Source organism: Papaver somniferum, unplaced genomic scaffold, assembly GCF_003573695.1.
Source record: "Papaver somniferum cultivar HN1 unplaced genomic scaffold, ASM357369v1 unplaced-scaffold_16, whole genome shotgun sequence".
In the NCBI taxonomy this organism is placed as follows: Eukaryota; Viridiplantae; Streptophyta; class Magnoliopsida; order Ranunculales; family Papaveraceae; genus Papaver; species Papaver somniferum.
Window position 1 is genome coordinate 1,341,094 of NW_020625486.1, and position 21,268 is coordinate 1,362,361.

The window sequence follows — 21,268 nt, forward strand, 5'->3', positions numbered from 1 at the left end:
CATACGAATACCATGGTTCCATTCAATGATATTCTTCAAAACTAGTTGCGAGTTCCTATGCACTTGCAAAAAATTGTTAGTACAAACAAAGGAATTAGTGGTACTTACCTACCAGCAGCAGGCAGGAATATGCAATAGAAGCTGAAGAATTTGGAGTGCAGCAGCACTTGTCAAACTGAAGATCAATAACCACCACCCATATTCTTAAAGGCAGTTGAAGAATAAACTATAATTTGAATTTGATTCTTCCTTCCTCGCTGGTTCTATGCCGGTTGTTCTTTTGTGGAGGCATGATGTATTTATTTTTCAATCTTATCTATGGACTAATCAATGCCTCGACAGACAGCTGCCCACCGGCCCCATCCTTTCTCAACATGATCCTTCATTTAAAAAACAAAACATACACAGAGACGTAATGAGATTGATTGATTGATGGACAAATTAGAGCCTTCGCCCTTAGCTTGCATTACTGATGCTGAAAAAATTAATTCTAGACAGACCCCAAGACCGCTTGGCAGACGTGTTTTAAACGTGCAGAGAGAACTTGTAAATTGTTTTTTGTTGACTATATATAATTGGTTTAGATGTCTTTCCTCCGTCGAATCGGATCGAATAAAATCTTCACAAGAAATGTTCGGTATATCCAGTCATCTCTCGTTGACTCTTCTTCGTATTTTTTTTATCATCAAATCATAAATATTTCATTCCACAGGAAACATTTACATGATGGTTTTAAAAAAAAATAAGTACATCATAGCATGAAACAAATACAAAGAAAGATACAAAATATAAATAAATCGCGAAGACAAAGAGCGATCTACCACGATAGCATCCAATCTTGTATTATGAATGGTATTATTAGTGTTTATTAATTTTTATTTCTTTTTTATTAAACTAATAAATGCATATTCCATTAATTACTTAAATGGTATTATTAGTGTTTACTAATTTGTATCTCATTAATTGCTTATGATGAATGATTTATTAAATTTTCATTTCCATTGGTTAATCTAATAAATACATAATTTCATAAAAATTATATCAATTGAAACTATTAATGTTTGTTTCTCATACGTAATAGTTGTGATTAGGAATAAAGATGCATGTAAGGGTTCAGATCACATGTCCCATATTTTCATGTCTCTTCCTGTCCCAGCCAACGATAGTACGCCACCTGTTTTTCGCTATATTGTTTTATGTATAAATTCTTGACGAGATTATATTAACCTAATGTCATTATCGATCATTAAAACTACTCTGTCTTTGGTTCTTTGTCTTTTCAAAGATGAATTTATATCTACTCCTCTCGCCTCTCTGATAAACTTAAATAACATGTTAAAGATCGTAAAACAAGGACTTTTAAGTTGTTGAGATCTTTCTTTTGTTTGAGAAAAAAAAATAAAAAAAAAATCACAAGGGGAATGTCGTTGAGATCCGCAACCACAAATCCAGTTTGATGAAGCTGGTAGTGTTCAAATCAAAAAAATGTCAAATTCACGCAAGATTTTTTTTAAGTTGAGAGACCTGACAATCCAAAAGAGGGTGAACAAGTGGAAGAAAATTTGTGGAAATATGATTAAGAAAGAAAAAAAGGTTATAATTGAGAAAACCTCAAAAGAGAAACAGAGAGGTTTGAGTTTTCGAAAACTAAAATTACCATCCACAGATTACTACTCATAAAATTAGGTCTCTGAAATCTACCATTACAATCGTGTATAACTCTAGTGTAGATTTATAAAATCAAGAGCAAAGTTCAATCAATAGTTCATCGAATGTTGCTTTCGATTTAGGATCATAAGCCAAAGTATAATTGAAACCATAATTGTCTGACCCGGGATTTTATGTTAATTGATTGGAGAATTTATCATATATTTACTGTACCGTAATGATTATATAAAGAACGCGCATTTGGGGTATATCAAAACTAATTTGGGGATAGAGGAAAATAACAAAAATTGGATCCAAATATCAAATCAGGGTCACCCCTTATCTAAGTATTTTTTTAAATCCTAATCTACTCCTCACTAATCAGGTTTAGTAGTTAATAATAATTAGTAAAAATCTTAAGTATTTGTTAAATGATTAGTATATATTTGTATTTGGATGAGTGAGTGAGATGAGAGTAGAAAGATGGAAAAAAAATTTGAGAGGGAATTTTTTTTTTGGTGAAAGTGGAGGATGATTGTGAAGAGAGAATTGCTGCTAAGAGGTTGAAAATTTGATATTTTTTTCCACCATTGTTGAAGCTGAAATAGCTCGGTGCCGGCACTGTATTCAACCAAAAAAACCATGCCGGCATTTGTTGGAAGTTTTCATAAATGTTTGCCACCATCCGGGCCCCAACAAAATTTTCTGGTATCTTCAAAACCTATTTTTTTGGTTTTAATCAGTCCGCTGCCGGCACAGTCAGTTAATTCTCGAGCATGCCAGTACCTATGCCGGCATGGTATGTTGCTTAAATTTCTATGCCGGTACATGATGAAAAGTATCCAGAAAATTGATTTTTTTTTCACTTAACTACCGGCATTTATAGGATGCTCTCGAGCATGCCGGTATTTGGTTCCGGCATTGAATTCATCAATTCCGACATGGTCTTCATCACTTCCTGCGATGTAAAAAAATATATTTTCGGCAAGGTCTTCATCACTTCCGGCATGGCCTTCATCAGTACCGGCATGGTCTTCATCACTTCTGAATGTGAAAAAAAATAAATCGTTTTCAAAGTGAGGAGCCGGCAGATAAAGAGAAGAGAATTTGAAAGGAAGTGGGGAAAATTTACAATTTGAAAGGGAATGGGGAACATTTGGGTTTCAAAGCTTTAACCCTAAAAGAGATTAATAAGAAGTGGAGATGGAAATTGGGGATATGATTTTGTTTTTTGTTTTTTATTTTGAGAGAAGGGTACTTTAGTATTTTTGCCCCCCAAAAACACCCCTTAGCAGATACTATTGGTTGGGGGAAGTAATTCATATCCCCCAATTATTTTTCATATCCCCTAATTGCGTGTTCTATTTAAACAGAAAACTCCAAGAACATTACCACGACCAATGAGAACCATGAAAACAATTGTGTCATATTGTACGCCGTTATCTATAACTTAAACATTTTTAGAGAAAACAGGAGGCGTACATTGGATGGGACAGGAAGGGAGAGGAAAACAGGGGACATGCGACCCAGAGCCATATGTAATGGCCAAAACTTTATTATGTCCTAATAAATGTTATATTAAAAATAATAGTGAATAAATTACTCTATTAATGGTTATATAAATACATTTTTATTAACTAATACTTAGATTTTCTAATATTTATATAAATGGCCATAATGGTGGTTGTGGTGGAGTGATGAGCAATGGAGATCACAAAAACGTTATGGTGTTATGGACAGCGGTGATGGAAGTTATTTCGGTAGCAAGAGTGGTGATGGATGGTGTTTTGAGGATGGTAACTATTGTTGAAAAACTTTGGTCGGTTAAAAATAAAATGCACTGATATCCTTCAACTATACTAGCAGGTATTTGATTAATCTTTTTTTGTTTTTCCAAATCGAGTTAGTTGCATAGTCTTATATCACTTTCACTTTTTTGCTTGCTCCAACGTCATGTTTTTTTTTTCTTATTTTTATATGACTTTGGACCTCAATCAAAACAAACAACAAAAAAAAGAAAATTATGGTTATTTCATCGAACATGGTATGGTTTTATTATAGATGTTCCACCGGGCTTTCGACAAGCACAATTTGGGGGCGATGGGCTTTTTCTCAATTTGTCAATGAATTATGTTATTTTCATGAAGTTCATTTCCCCGAACATGTATTTTCCATGGTCGCTTTATTATTTATATTCTCAAACTTTGATCATATTGATAAATATTTTATCTCAACTTTGTTGTTATGGATTTTTAAAATGTTGTCTTTTGCGGATCAGTGACAATGATACCGTGGTTTTAAAACAGTACTATTATAAATGATAGAACAATTATTTCTTTTCCGCACATGTTTACTACTATAACTCCATAAGATAGTGCAAAGAACATATTGATAACGCACACATGTTTACAACTATTATTTTGTCATCGAGAATCTTTTCCTACCTTATTAAGAGGTTTTCTTAGACGCGTTTACATGATTTTAATTTTCCAGGTAACAAGCGCAAAAATAATGCCTATTGATTGTAAGAATTATTGCGCATCCAAGATATTTATAAGGAATTTCATACAAAACTATCCCTTACTAAATGTTCTGACGTTATTGTTATTCAATGATGTATAACATGGTCTACTGTTATCAGATTAAGTGGTTAACCTTTTGAGTGACTAGCTAACCATGGTTTCATCATTATTTATGCAGCGAATAACATCACATTTGGAAGGTCTAGATCGTTGAATGTATATGAGCTTTGAGGAACTGGAGATCTTATTGAATTTGTAAGAACATAGAATGTGACATTTGTTGTGGAATCCATACCGGGTTTTAATATTTTTGGATTATTTTTAAAGGGAAAAAGTCAACAAGAATCTGGACATATTTAATGCCTACCCAACTATCCAGGATGGATGAGCTCAGGTGACATAATTTAATATTTTGGTTTTACATGGTCATTAAAATGAGTTAAACCCAGAAGTGCAATATCATTTCAAATGACCCGTAAAATACCTTTCTAAACTTTAGAACACATAACAATTTTTTGTTTTTTTGGAAGGAGAGTGTAAAAATTAATTATGATAAATTCGTGACTTGAGGATACAACTCTAAAATATTTGGGAAGATGTAAAAGTGTGAAACATACTAGAAATAAATCATATATGAGTATGTGAAAAAGGATTTGCAGACTAAAGACCGGCAATATCAATCAATTTTTTCTTCACTTTAAATAAGGAGGGCAGAACGACAAATAATAAGTATTAATACTAATATCGGAACGCCGAAAAATGATATCAAAAAGAAATTATGCCCGTGTCGTTACGGCACAGATTAAGCCCTAGTTAAATTATAAGGTACACTATAAAATTTTATATAAGGTTTCAATAAATTATAAGATTTCCAATGCAATAAGGTACATTCTTTTTTTATCTCTCAATGCTCTACTATTCCTCTTCATTATTTTACATGCACTAGCTCAAAATAAAATTTGGATGTTGAACAAAGTTTAAAGTACAGAAAATGGGTTATATAGCCAAAAATATAGTTTTCATGGGTCAAATGGACGGGTAAGAATAGGGTCTGGGTGAGATGGACAGTTAAGAAAAGAAATTCAAACAGACCATTATCCCCCTCTTCTCCATTATCTTTTCCCATTTCCCATTACAAACTCATTATTCTTCCCCATCAAAACCAGATCCAAACTTTCTCCGAATTCTCCATCATCGCCATCGACAAACAAGACCATCATCGTCACCACCAAAAACTATAACACCACCATATGGTTATTACTCCTTCTCTTTCTCCGCCACCACCATCATCAAATATGACCACAACTACCACCACCACCATCGACAATAACTACAACCACCACCATCAGCATCTACAACAAGTACAACCAACACCACCACCACAAACATCGACATCATCGTTGGCATTGATATCACCACCACCACAAAACACCGAATCTTGATATTCGACATCCACCACCACCCAATAAACCCTAGTTAGTTTCATCTTCACGAATCAACATCACCACCAAAAACCCTATCCAATTAATCGCTTAATCATCACCACAAACAGGGTAATTACCATTTCTATCTATTAATTTTAGGTTTTCTTTGACTTATTTTTTATGATTTTGAAATTGGTTTCACCTGCTTCTTAATTTCACCATAATCTTCTCACATGCTTAATTTTAAGGCAATTTCGCACATTACCCATTTAGAATTGGACGAAACTGAAATCATACATTTAAGTTCTATTAAGTCTGGTCAAAGTTTTTGTAAACCTGAAATTTGTTGTGAAATTTGTGTGTATGCTGTGAAGTTTTATTGAGTTGTTATTGGTGAACCATGTTACTATAAAATAGGATGAAATTAGTTTCATCCAGGTTTAATCTGTAGTTTCAGCAGGTTTAAACTCGGATGAAACTACTTTCATCCAGGTTTAATATGTGATATGTTGGTGTACCTAATTCTAATGATTAGGGTGAAAATGAATTTGGTTCAATCCACATTTACACTAGGATGAAACTGGTTTCATCACGTTTTAAATTGAGTTAAATTGAAATTTGTTTCCATACATGTTTAAAATAGGAGGAAACCAATTTCATCCTTTCTTAGATTGAATAGAATTTTGTTTTCATCCATGTTTGAACCAGGATGAAACCAGTTTCATCTAATTGAACAGTGGATTGAATTTGGTTTCACCCATGTTTGAACTAGGATGATAATAGTTTCATTTAATGTTACGTTGGCTTGAATTTAGCTTCACGTATGCCTAATATAGGATGAAACTGGTTCCATTTTGTGTTAGATCGGGTTGAGTTTGGTTTCACTCATTTTTAAACTCAGATGAAACTGGTTTCATCCAGTTTTATGTTTGGTGGAATTTGGTTTCGCCCATGTTTAAACTAGGATGAAACTGGTTTTATGATCCAGTGAAGACTATAGACCTATTATGATCCGTGAATACCCCATAATGAATGAGCCAGAAACTTCTGATGTATCCATAGATGTAGGCCTTGAGAAAGATAATTTCAACAAGATAAGCTCAGATTTTGAACCTAAGAAGAAAGGTAGATACTTTTGCTATGAACCACCTCTCTACGAAGAAACTGGAGCCTGGAAACCTGTATCAGTTCCACACATGATGGTAAGTGGACATGAATGTTATGGTACTGTTGGTGGATACATCCCTGAAGGGGACATGGGTTGGAGTCAGTGTGTGGGGGAGGATAAGGAGTTAACCATGTGGGATGTGGTAGTTGAAATGTTGCTCGTGGCGCAAGGGAATATTAAAGATCTTGCTTCTGACGATATTCACGGATGCACCATTTCATGGCTATAATGACATATTCTTGAGCAGGCTTGGAAGAAGATGGCTTAAACACTTACTCAAGCAGATTTTGGAAAAAAACAGGAAATTCTTGAATCGTGCCACTGAAATGGCCGCTTGACATTTCTAGTCCCTCATGTATGTTTTGTAGTGTGATATTTCATGATCTTATGTGTCTGAGCATAATTGTAGGTTTTCTGGAGGGATATTTTGCGGTGAATGTTCTAAAGGAAGGAGTCTATTGCCTGGAAAATTTCGGACAGAGGATCCATAACGAGTCTGCGATGTTTGCTGTGTACGTCTCGAATCTGTGCAGTCATACTTAATGGACCAAGTAAGTCGAGCAACGCATTTTCCGGCTCATGACGTAACAGACCTCCGTTTTTTGCTCTGTTTTGCTGTACTCTGTTTTTTTTTGCTCTGTTTTACGTACTCTGTTTTTTGCTCTGTTTTACGTACTCTGTTTTGCTTGCAATTAATTCGTAAACAGAGCAATTAATTTTTATTTTTTTTGTCGTACTATATTTTTTTGCAGATTACTCTATTCTTCTCCAACCCAGTAAACATTTGAAGAAGATAGAGACATATTGGTTTGTTCCAATTAATTCATAAAAAATACTCTGGGTAAAATAACCAAATTGGTTATTTAAACAATATATTTCTGATATTTGGCTATATAAACAGTATCTAGACCTAGAAATCTATTTCACCCAAAAATTCTTGCTTTTGGTCTTTTTGACCAATTTTGTGTTTAAAGTAGGAGTCAAAATTGCGTATTACTTTCAAATCGATGATATCCATTTACACAGAAAAAGCAACAAAAGAGAAAATGCAAAAAAGAGCAACACAAGTATCCTTAAGAGTAACCTTACTTGTTTTTCTTTGTACATATAACCTTACTGAAAACCGTCGAATCAAATCTTAGATACAAAGTAACGAGATGATGCTGAAATAGAGATAAAGCCATAACTAAAAAGTGACGTTTAGTCCCAAAGTTTCTGGGCTTGGGACGCTTTAGTCCACTCATCTCAGGCCTAGTACTCTCTAGTCCAAATAAACCCCGCTTGCAACAATTTATCCCAAACATGGACGAGTTAGTCCAAAACCCATCCACGATCCCGATTTTCTGGACTGTCTATATCCCGTAACTACCCTTGAGCCGATTTCATATATATATGAGCAGTTTTGGATTTGAAATCGAAAGTGTTGGATCTCAAACTTGAACTCAAGATAGGAAGCTTGTCTGAGAAGAATTTTGGAGGCGATTTAACAGTTTCAGAGAGAATTTGATATATTTGTCAGATTTTGAATTCAGGACAAATTCTTCAACATAGTTACAGATCGATCTTGATATAAATTTGCAAGGTGATTTAACAGATTCTTAGATGTTTAGTTGGATTTGACCATTTCTGCAGCAAAATTCAACTTCAGGTTAGGTTTCTTTTTGCTTCGTCGTTGAATTTCGTTTTTGATATTATTTTTTTTGATTTTATGAGTTGATGATATGAATTCGATCTGTTACACCTTATTATTTGTATGTTCTTGATTTTATTTTTGTTATATTTTAGCTTTTGATTTTGATTACTGTTTTTTGATGATGATTTTTAGTTTTATGATGCATGTTATGAAATCGAACTAATATTAGATCGTAGGCTTATTATTTATCCAGTTATGTTGTTCAAGTAAGATTCTTAAGCTTAATCGATGGAGTATTTGATTTAGTTTTACTGTTATTTGATTTTCTGGCTTCTATTAAATGTGTACTTTCCTGTATACTGTTTAAGTTTTAGGTTAGTTTTTTTGATTTTATGAGTTGATGATATGAATTTGATATGTTACACCTTATTATTTATATGTTCTTGATTTTTTTTTTTTTATATTTTAGCTTTTGATTTTGATTACTGTTTTTTAATGATGATTTTAGTTTTATGATGCATGTTATGAAATCGAACTAATATTAGATCGTAGGCTTATTATTTATTCAGTTATGTTGTTCAAGTAAGATTCTTAAGCTTAATCTATGGAGTATTTGATTTAGTTTTACTGTTATTTGATTTTCTGGCTTCTATTAAATGTGTACTTTCCTGTACACTGTTTAAGTTTTACTTTATTCAAATCTGAAATTGTGATTTGAAGCTTCAAATGTTTATTATCATTTTGTTTTGTAATATATAGGGGTATCAAATATGTCTGAGAAGGTTATCCATGCTGTTTTGCGTCATGGTGAGCATTCTGCTGCTTTTCCTGTTAATAGTTTGACAACTTTAGATGAATTGAAGCATTTTGCATGCAAGCATTGGAGGTCTTTGTCTCCTGGGAGTATACGTTTCATTTATTTAGATACTCATCAATTAGTTTTTGTACAAGGTGATATACAACTGCAAGGTTTGATTGCTCTTGTTATTCTTATTAATAATGAAGATTTCTATTTGAATGTTGATGTGATTCGGAATCATACTTCTCATTCTAATTCTGGTTGTAGTACTAGTTCTAGTACTGCAGATTCTTGTGTAACTGATAGTCCTAAGATGGTAAGGGTGGTAGATCATGATGCAGACCAGGCCAAGCCTACGATTTGCAATGAATGGATTTATGTTTTTGACAAAGTTGGTAGAGAATTTATTGGTGGTGTTAAAGCTGTTAGAATTGCGGTTGATAAGTACAAGATGGCTACTGGTCACAAGATTATTATTCTTAAAAATGACAAGACTCGTTTTACTGCAAAGTGCGCAGAAAATGATTGTGGTTGTAGGATTCACTTTGGGCCTGTTAATGGTGATATTTCTCGGTTCGTGCTGAAAGATTCTAATGTTATTCACAGGTTAGTGTTGTTCATATTATTCCACAATACGAATTCATGTTTTTAGGCTTTTATACGTAGACTTGTTTTAGGTGTACATTGTGGTACACATTTCTTGTTGTAGGCTTTTTAGGTGGCACATTTTGTAGATTACATATTCTTGGTGTAAATTACATATTCTTAATTGTTCTGTGTTTTCTTTTTGCATATGTGATGTTGGTTTTGAGATCTTATTAGGTGTAAATTATGGTGCACATTACTTATTCCAGATTTTTTTTGTAGTTGTGGTGTTGGTTTGAGGTTGAAGAGTCCTGCGGTGACAACCAAGTTAGTCAAGCATCTGATCGCTGACAATATACAGGGTGATCCTAGTCTAAAACCCAGACAGATCATGTCACTTTTTAAGAAGACTTATGGGTCCAATATTAAGTATCACCATGCCCGTAGAGGGAAAGAAGCTGTATTTGAAGAACAGTTTGGTGATGATGAGAAGTCGTATAGCGATTTAAGTTGGTATGTCAAAGCAATTGAAGAAACTAATCCTGATAGATATGTGAAGTTTGAAGTTGAGGATGGAACCAACATATTTCAGAGGATATTCATTTGTTTCGGTTCTTCCAAGCATATATATAGGTATCTCAGGCCCATGATTTACTTGGACACTACTTTTCTTACTGGTAGATTCAGGGGTACTTTGATGGCTGCAACATGTTTCAATGGAGACAATGGTTTTTATCCCTTTGTTTTTTCTCTTGTTTCTTCTGAAAACAAAGACAATTGGTTTTGGTTTTTGGAGAATCTTAAAAAAGTTGTCGATGGTCGTCAGATTGTTTTCCTTAGTGATCGTCATGAAGGACTTTTGCAGGGCATCCCAAGAGTGTTTCCTAATTCATATCACAGCTATTGCTTTTACCAGATCAAGTGCAATCTCCCCATTGGATCAGGTGATGCGAATTCAAAGGTTGTTATTGATTTATTTTACAAAGCTGCTTATTCTTACACAGCAACTAACTTTGAAGAAGCTTTGAGGGTCATGCATGCAATTGGATGTGGACATGTTGCTAACTATATCAGGACTATTCCAAAGGAGAAATGGGCAAATGCATTTTTCCCTATATCAAGATATAGTGCTCACTCTTCAACTCTTTCTGAGTCCTTCAACAACTGGATTCTTGAATTCAAAAAGCTGCCTTCTTTTGCTCTTCTCGATGCGATACTGTTAGTTTTATGTTTAGTCTTTCATTCATTAATTTTTCTTTGATGTTTACATCTTCCCTTCTACACATGTTTATCTATCTACATTGTCGCATACATGTCTTTGCTTGATCCGTAGATACTCTTACACATGTTTTATGTATGATTCTGCAACTGTGTACATTGTTGTACACATGGATTTCCTTAATGTGTATATTGTTGTACACATGGTTTATCTGTATTCCTTCTAGATCATTTTTTGATTTTATGTTTTTTGTTTTTACTATGTCAGTTTGATGGTTATGAAATTGAATTCTACGATAAGGGTAAAAGGTCTAGAAACTTTCAACACCAGGCTCACTCCCACATTTGAGGCTTTACTAAAAGAAAACATCGACATTGGTCGTACTTGGACTGTTACTGAGTCCATGGAAAGATTGTATGAATTCGCATCACCCCGGACTCATTTTGTAGATCTAGTGCAGAAAACTTGTACATGTCACAGGTGGCGAGTTAATGGTTTTCCTTGCGCACATGCTTGTAGTGCAATTCAAGCTACGAGGGAGGACATCTATTCATTTGTTGAGACATACTTCACCACTGAATGGTACAACAAGACATACCAGGAGATCATTTTGCCAATCCCCAATTATGACAAGTCGCAGTCTTATGATCCTAGTGATAGGATTATTGTTCCTATTCCTGTTCCTCCACCCGGTAGACGGAAAGCACAGCGTTTCAAGAATGCTTGGGAGAATCAGAAGAGACCTATGATGTGCACAAAGTGCTTCACTCTTGGTCACCACAATAGAGCTTCCTGCCCCATGCTTTGATGCTTTTTACTATGTTTAATTTGTTAAAAAGATTCTATGTTTTTGATTTTTTACTTTTGGTATTGTCTTTTCATTTTTTTAGGAGTGGATAATTAGTTTCAGGAGTTGTGTACCATTATGTACACCTTCCTTTGCACTTCAGTTTCCTTACCTTCCTTTTTTACATGTGTACCATTATGTACACCTTTATGTACAATGGATGCTACTAGTCTATTTTTTTTAGTGATATTCTGTTTTTCACTTCTGTATAATTGCTACTTTTTTATGTTGATAATAATGCATGTTCAATTCTATGTTTAGTGTTTCAGTTCTATATTTTCATTTCTGCAGGCCTGGATAATTATAAAAATCTGTCAGTACTTGTGTACCATTATGTACACCTTACAGTACCATTATAAATCTCTACTGTGTCAGTAAATGTGCACAATCATGTACACCTTAATTTTTTTACTAACCTGTAATATACACCTTAGTATTGACACAAGTATACTTTCAACACATGCATATTGTAACTAATAAAAAGATTAATTCAAGGTCTTTATAGTATACTTTGAAAAGTGTACTGATAAAAAGATTGATTATCTGAACATAAAAAACGTTAGAAGCAATTCAGAAAGTTATCTTGTATAATGAAGCTTAAAAACTCTTCTTCTCCTCAACGGATTCTTTTCCATACTCAGGCGCCACTGCTTGTACTCTTCATCCTTTGCTACATCCCACACCTTTTCATAAAAACCAAATTTTGTCAGCATCTTTGCCACCAATTTTGATCTCATTGGCTGAAAAATGTCTTCGGCCCTCTTCTGATCTCTTTCGATACTCTTTATCTTCTTCATACTTCGTTTCATAAAGTAACAAGTGTACAGGAGGCAGTATGGATTTATTCCTTGTGAAGGGCATTGGATGATGTTTATTTCGTGTGGTTCTATAGGTGTGTCACCCTTTAGTGCTCTCTTCTTGTTGAGTTCCAGTTGTACCACATTTGCCAGTTGCTGTGCATCATCTTTATAGTCCACATTTGAGTTCAAGGAGTTGTACCACTTCCACTCTTCAGCTCTGAAATCAAACTTCAAAAGTGACCAGTGAACTCCTACTGCCAGTTGTACTGTAGAGTGATTAATGGGGATTAAAAGAACTTCCAGATTGTTAGGCATGTCCCGTATGAAATCAACCACAAGGTTTTGTACAGTGCTCATGATATTGTTCTTCACATAGTACTGCAATCAATAATTTGTTGGAAAATAAAATGAATTAGGTACACCTAAATCAGACCAGAAAACTAACAAGCATGTACACTATGACATATCAAAGAGATGTATGCATGACGTATAATACAGGTGTATAACTATCTACACACCTAAATAAAATATAACAATCAAGCATGCATGCAAACACTTAACATAGCATGTGTCAATAATCATATAGCATACTGGTGTACATCTATGTCCACACCTAAAGAAATCTACAAACACATAGAACACACCATGTCAATTAGGTGTTCAACTATGTACACATCATTAAAGTATCTATATATGACTTTTTTTTTGTTTTGGAGAAACTTACACATGCAGTAGGACTCATTATTTCACATCTCATGTACTTTTGATCATCTGGATGACGAAAGCTATCTCTTTTAATTGATGTGCAACGTCGATGGACATAGAACTGCGGTACCTCTTGGTCCAGATATTTGTTGAACATCAGTTCACGAAGTACTTTTCCCACAATCAGAATTTGTTCCCTGACTGTTGGATCTTCGAATTTTGTTAGTTCCCAAGCTACAGAGCTGCAGAATCATAAAGGAAATGTTAACATGGTGTACATAATGGTGCACTTACATTTTTTTCAATAAGATTCAATCATTCTTATAGTGCAAGATAATGTTTGTGAACTTACGTCAGGATTGCATAGTCGAAGAATTTCTGTACCCTTTTTTTGTCTTGTCCTGGTTCCATGGCATGGTATAGTGGTGATTGGCGAATATCTGGCAGTGGGAGACGAGGATGGTACTCATTTTCCTTTCTCTTTACTGGTGCAGGATAACCTGGTTCTTCTTTTTGGATCCCCTTTCCTTTTTTATCCACTTTCATCCTAACTTGTCTGGTTTTACCCTCGGCGGTGAAATCAGGATCTAGTTTTTTCTTTGCAACTCTCTTTGATGGTGTTTTGGACAACTTGCCAGCTGCTTTTGTCCTCAACATCTCTTCTTCCTTCATCTTCCTTGCTCTTGCCTTTGCTGGTGGTGTCTTCTGCTCCTGTACTTCTTGACTGCTAAAAAATTCATCTTTATGTTGTTGGATGAACTGCACAGCTTCAACAACGATTCTTTCTTGTACATCTTCATTGGATAATGATTTTTGCGATGACTTTTCTATTGGATCTTCTTGGATCAACAATGAAAATCTTGGAAAATTGTGGATCAGTGTTTCCATCTTTACCTTCACTTCAGATGGTTCCATTCTGTAACAACCTTTCTCAAGCTTTACGAACACAATTTCAGACAAGTTATCTAAAAGGTCCTCAATCGATGTATAAGTCCCCTTCTCTGTCTCTTCTCCTTGTGTGAGTAAAAGCACATCTTCTTCAACCGACAACATTCCTTTAGGGTCCAGCTGAGATATTGCTTCAGCTGCGATTATCGTAGCTTCATGAATTTCATCTGTTTGAGTGGTATTTCTGACATCCTGGTTATCAAGGTCCATCTGGTCTTGTTGATATTCATTTGTCTGTGGCATAGAAGTGCTATAAAAAAAATGCAATTTTGTTAGGTTGTACAAAGTTGTACACTATTATACACACACACACAAGAAATCACTAAGTTGTACGTCTTAGTACACATATACAGAAAATGAAATGAATTTCGAGCTGAGATCAATTTCTTTATACCTCGGCTTGTTAGCAGTTTCAGACTCAACTTCTTTGTCATATTCACTTCCATCCTCCATATAAACATCATTTCCCTCATTGGTCTTTGATGAAGGAGAGCTAAAAGATGCAAGTTTTGAGAAAAATTATGAGTTTTTAGCACACTGGTGTACAACTATGTACACACATAAAGAATATAAAAAGAAATGACTTGAATATTTGATAAAAGTGATATTATACCTTGGCTTTTTAGGAGTTACAGAACTTTGTTTTTTTCAGATTCATTTCTATCCTCCTCATCACCACCTTTGCTACCCTCTTTGTCATTGTCATCATCATGTAGATCACCACCATTGCCACCTTCCTCCTCCTCATCATCATCATTATCATCATGACCACCATTGCCACCCTCCTCGTCTTCTTCATCATCATCACTATCATCATGTATATCACCATATTTCTCACCTTCTTCGTTATCATCGTCATCATCACCTTTCTCACCTTCCTCCTCCTCCTCATCATCATCACTTTCATCCTATCTTTTTAATTCTTTATTAAATGAAGTGATTTCTTGTAAGGTGTCAACAAATAAATCAACAAGATCCTTATCATTTTCCACATTCCTCGGATTAGCTGCATGAATGTTTTTGGCTTTTTCTTCAATGAAGCTAACAAGCTTTTCGTGTTTAACCTGCAAGTCAAAAAGCTCTTCCAATGCTTCATCTCTTTGCTATAGTGCTATGTACAGTTTTCTCTTCAGTGCATCTGTGCTATTTTCTTGCCTATTTTTCTGTACTCATCCAAGATCTGTTGTTGTTCATCACTGCATGCTTTTACCCATTCTGGTTGCATCTAAAAATATGCCAAAGTATCAATATGGATAACAGGTGTACATCTTTTTACACCTGTGTTACAGGTGTATATTGTTTTACACATGACAAAATTTTGAATTTTGTCACCATTCTGTACACCTTATCAAGGTGTATATTAATGTACACATCTAGGAAGAAATAACTATCATAAGAAATTTATCGAGTTACCTTTTTCATAGCTTCATTAATGTCTTTCTCGATTGTATTGCTGATGTCACTTATTACCCACCTTAGAAACCTAGGGAAACCTTGTTCATTGCTTGGCGTCATGCTGTTGTTATGTTCAGAAAACCAGTACTGCATTGAAAAACAGGTATAGAGTTAGAAATGTGATAGGACCCAACAAATATATACATGAAGCGAAGCATGTAAATTGGTACAACTTAAAGCTGGTGTAAAACAATGTACACATGTAAACTTACCAACAGGTAAACCATACAACCATTTACTTTAAGTGGTGACATGACATGTTTCCTAATGCTATCCATTAGATATTTATGTATATGAATTGGCCAGTTGGTTTTCTTCATTCTATCCAATGATTCAAAGTAGTGAGCAAAATGGCTCTTGGTAAGTGCACTCCCATTTGTTGTGGTAAAAAAAACAGTGATGCACATGTACATCCCAAACAACACTACCAAGTCCTCAGCATTTCTTTCAATCTCTCTATCCAACTTTGGTTTTAACTTCATGATACGCAAGATTTCATTCTCCACATCTAGTTTCCCCAACTTAGTTGGATCCTTCAGTTTCATTCGGGTTATCAGTGAACCATATCTCATCTCAGCTTGAGTTTTGGTACTTTCTCCCTCTACAAGTTCTGATTCCACCATAGGTAATACAAAAATTAAAACCAAGTCTTCTGGCATACTTTCTACTTCCACATACTTTTTTTCCTCGACAGTATTGAAAACGAAAACATTTCCCCCTGAATTATCATGGCGGAACTGGTTCACAACCTTCAAGATTGACTCTGGATTCTTGAACCACACATCTCTCTTCTTCTGCTTTTTCTTTTCTGACTTTTCCTCTTTCTTTTCAGCTTTCTTGTAAACAAAGAAATCTAATATAGGCCAAAAAGGGCTCTCCTTTTGCTTCTCTAACTGAAAGTCTGTGAACCAGAATTTTTCACTATCCTTTTTCCTTACTTCTCCATCTTCCTCAAGGTACTTGTTCACAAAATCATTTATTGCATGAAAACCTAATCTATAAGGTTTGTTTGTATCTACGAAAATAGACAAATGGGAGTAAGAAAAGAGAAGCATAACACATGATACTCATACAAAAATACTGGTGTACAAACCAGTGCACTGCTACAAAAACATCTTTAAACTATACATAACATGCCATGAATCACTGCAATAGATTGCTTATGTACAAATCTGTACACACAACTGAAAAGAAACAACCCCAAAACACATATAACATGCCATTAACTATAAAACCACTAACACACTCTCATTACAGGACATGTTGGTGTACTAGTATGTACAGACCAGCAACAATTCTCACAAAAATTTGTCAAAAACAGACAGAACTGGAAGTAAAACACTGCAACAACATGGCGGAGTACAGATCTGTACACATATACAAGGAATCTCATAAAAATTGCTCAAAAACAGACAGAACTGGACTTTTTTTTTAATATCATGACATATAGAATTCTTGTGTACAAATCTGTACACACAACTGAAATGAAACAACTCCACAACACATATAACATGACATGAACCACATATAACCTGCCATTATAAATCTACTTCATTATTGTATTTCTATGTCCAATAGTAGAGGTGAAAGGGCTGGACTGATGGATAGATTTTATCATATTTGGGGGTGGGGAAGTGTCGGAAATTTGGATAGTTAATTCTCTCATTTCAAGTGATTTTGGAATTAACTGAGAATGGCAAAATTCCTTTGCTTAACCATAAAACCACTCACCAACTCACATAAAAGGACATCTTGGTTTACAGATATGTAAACACAAGCAAAAATCCCCACAAATATTGCTCAAAATCAGACATGGCATGAAATGAATCACAGCAGCAGCATTGCGGTGTACTAGTATGTACACATATACAAGAAATATCACAAAAATTGCTCAAAAGCAGACATGGCATGAAATTAAACACCGCAACAGCATTGTGGTGTACTAGTATGTACACATATACAAGAAATGTCACAAAAATTGCTCAAAAATTGACAGAACTGGACTTGAATTGTTACCTTTTTTTGGTTTACAAGATATTGAAGGCTTTGAAGTCTTTGAAGGCTTCGAAGGATTTGAAGTCTTTGATTTCTTCTTAGGTGGTGAAGTTTTTGAAGTCTCTGGTACTGAAATTGATGAGGAATCTTGTAAAGCTCTCTTCGATCTCGTCCTTGGTACTGCAACTGATGGAGTTGGGGATGAATCTTTTAATGCTGACTTTGATCTCGTTCTTGGTGATGCTGATTTTTGGATTTCTTCTGTAGTTGATGTTGAATCTTTCGTTGTTGGTGTTGTTTTTGTCTTTGAAACTACTTTTTTTTCTTTCAACATTATGTTTGAAACCCGCACTACTCTTGTTTTAGTCTGCAAAACTGTAAAATGTGGAATTAAATCAACAAAACATGTTGGTGTACATATTTTTACACAACAAGAATAGGTATCACCAAAAACTTCTCAAAATAAAAAAAAAATGCTTTCGATCCCTGCAACAGCATGCTTGTGTACAAATTTTTACACAACAAGAATAGGTATCACCAAAAACTTCTCAAAATCAACAAAAAATGCTTTCAATCCCTGAAACAGCATGCTTGTGTACATATTTTTACACAACAAAAATAGGTATCACCAAAAACTTCTCAAAATCAACAAAAAAATGCTTTCAATCCCTTCAACAACATGCTTGTTGTTCAATTTTCACAAAATTGCTCAAAAACAGACATCACTTGACATGAAAAATTTCAACAGCATGGCTGTGTACAAATCTATACACATATATAAGAAAATTCATAAAAATTGCTAAAAAACAGACTGAACTGGACTTGAATTGTTACCTTTTTAAATTTTAACAGATGTCGAAGGCTTTGAGGTCTTTTATTTCTTCTTAGCTGGTGATGTTTTTGAAGTTTCTTGTACTGCAACTGATGTTGAATCTTCTAATGATTTCTTGAATCTCGCTTTTGATCCTGTTGATTTCCGAATTTCTTCTGCTGTAACTTATGGAGTTGGGGATGGAGTATTTCTAGGGTTCAAAATGTTGAGGTATTTTTGATTCGTTTCTTCTGCTTTTCATTCTTCAGAAGAGAAAGAATGAATAAGTGATTTTCCGTTACACCGTTTTAATTCCGTTTTTAATTCCGTTTTTTATTTTCAGGCTGCGTGTCACAACCACGTTTATGATGTCAGTTATAAAACTGTATCCATTTACTGCACGTGTGCTTTATTAAAAGCGTGCGAAAGATAGCAGCGTCTTTACATAATTATTGGATTAATCTGTACCTAGTCAACTAGGTCTGGACTAAATTGTAGTATTTGAGTTGGTTTTGGACTAAACCTTATTTTTCTCAAGCCATAATTCTAAGGTTGGACCACTTGGTTCTTAATTACCGCACGGCTGAGTGAATCATTCGTGAGAACGAAGACGTCATTTCGAGTGGAGTAACACTTCCTAATCCGTGTGGGACTAATCTCCCTTTCCACGGTCTCCGCTTTGTGCTACAAACAATGTATTCTCGGTTGTTTCGTTCGCCTGCTTTTGGTTTGTGTCCTTGTGCTAAATTGGGATGCTAAGCACAACTTCATACGAATTGCAATTGAGATTTTAATTAGTCATGTTTATGAGAGCACAAAACTCAAATGTTATGCGAAAACTAGAACCCAGACCGCACAACAAAGAACTGACTCATCAATACAATAACTAAACTGTAACTGCAACTGATTTATTTGTTTTAACCGTAAGTTCCACACCTGATACAATTTCCTGAGCTCATTTCATAGTTGTCCGACTCCAACTCTAGCACTACTCTTGAAATGATGAGGTAATCTGCCGATGGAACATTTCCAGCAGCCAAGATGAATATATAAATTTCAAGTTTCACTTTTTTCGTCGGGTATATTCCATTTGGTAACCAAATTTGAGGGTTACATTTTATAACCAGCTTTCCCATAGAGATTTGAAGTCCAAAAAATTAATTCCACGACTGAACGACTTTCATTGTTTCACTAAACAACTGTATACATGTGAATCACTTTGATATGCACTTAGATAATCAACTACTCTTCTGCAATATTAAAACGCTTGAAATGGTCCCTCTCGTTTGCTCACCATCTCAGTTTACTCCAACTTCTCAGTCTGATAGAGGTTTGAAAGTTGTATGTGACTCTTAAACCGGAAACTTCAAACAAAATGACATGCACTGTCTTCCCATTTATAAGAAAACCGGTGGCAAATGTTTCGTGAGTACTGCAATTATAATGTTCCAACGAGAAATCGATCAAAAAAAAAAATGTTCCTATCAGAAATCTTGAAATTCATTTCTAACTCCATCTAAGTTTATGATTTGGTAGTTGGCGTACTACATGCAATATGGCTTGGCTTTTATGGGCCCCACTGGGATTGAGCTTTTGTGGGTCCTGCTCTAGTGCAAACGTGTGTGCGCCCTTGGCTCAAAGAAAGTGTTGTATGTTTTCAACCATTGGAATAGTATTTTGGTGCTGATCGAAAATTTTCTATTTTTTTTTTGAAATAGAAATTTCATCGAAAAAAAGCACATACGATACCTTAATCCAATGATTACAACCGAACAAAAAAAGAGAAACCGAAAAAGAAACCGAAAGGAGATTCGATTGCCCAAGAAAAACCGAACAAAATATCTACTCTTTATTATAATTATTTTGTACGTAATTTTTTACTTCCTTGCAAATATTTGGTTTTACTACCCCGGGTTGTTATTGTGTTCCTTTTATACAAAATATATCTAGCTATATGGAGTGTAAATTAAGATTCCGTTGGATAATTCTGGAAGCAATTTTTGTTTCCACAGTAAAAGTAATTTAATTAGCAAAGCTAATAGGAAGTAAGCAAGAACAAATAAAAGTTAAAAACACCAGCAAATCAACCACTTCGCAAGAGGTTTAAGTTAAAAAAAGGTGATCCCAAATAAAATTAATTATCTCTAAAGAAACACCATTTATTTCCATCTTGTTTTTACACCGGAAGAGCGCTTCAGCTTTCACTTTTTTTGATCACTTTTGCGCATCAAAGATACCCATGATTTTGGAAGCAAGCTTAATGTTTGGTTTTGACCGTACCCATGATTTCCGAATTTCGTATCCTAATGTTACAAAATATGTAATCCTTAAAGAGACGGAATAGCTATTAATATTGGAAGTGATTTCTCTAATATGCTTTAGAGGCCATAAAACAATGCTCGTTTTATGTCCTGTTTTGGTTTTGGAAGTTTGAACAAAAACTTTTATAGTGAATATATCCTGTTTTGGTTTTGGTTAAATACATACTTGAAATCATCCGTAGCTGAGAAACTCTAATTGATATTATAAAATATTATTTGTTACAAATTCCAAACTGAATCCGCCAAAGAAATACGTAGTAAAATATTATTTGTTTCAAATTCCAAACTTCATGGTAGCCTATATAATTGTTGAAAAAAGGCACATCTATGGAATTAGTATGGCATACTAATTTCAAAAACGAAGTAATTCGAGTATGGTAACTTGAAAT

The 21,268-nt window shown here is 34.6% G+C and overlaps 1 protein-coding gene across 1 annotated transcript; it reads left to right on the top strand.

Annotated features, from left to right (window-relative positions):
* Positions 1 to 10,169: 10,169 nt before the first annotated feature.
* Positions 10,170 to 11,805, top strand: LOC113337401. The gene is made up of 3 exons (XM_026583083.1): positions 10,170 to 10,467; positions 10,552 to 10,996; positions 11,265 to 11,805. The coding sequence occupies exons 1-3, from the start codon at positions 10,170 to 10,172 to the stop codon at positions 11,803 to 11,805; spliced, it is 1,284 nt and encodes a 427-aa protein (XP_026438868.1).
* Positions 11,806 to 21,268: the final 9,463 nt, after the last annotated feature.

Excerpts from the sequence above, each read along its gene's own strand:
- LOC113337401 (XM_026583083.1), top strand. The coding sequence starts at position 10,170 with ATGTCACTTTTTAAGAAGACTTATGGGTCCAATATTAAGTATCACCAT. Across the intron at positions 10,468-10,551 it reads TCTTACTGGTAGATTCAGGG|ACAATTGGTTTTGGTTTTTG; the intron begins GTACTTTGATGG and ends CTGAAAACAAAG. Across the intron at positions 10,997-11,264 it reads GCTCTTCTCGATGCGATACT|TTTGATGGTTATGAAATTGA; the intron begins GTTAGTTTTATG and ends TTACTATGTCAG.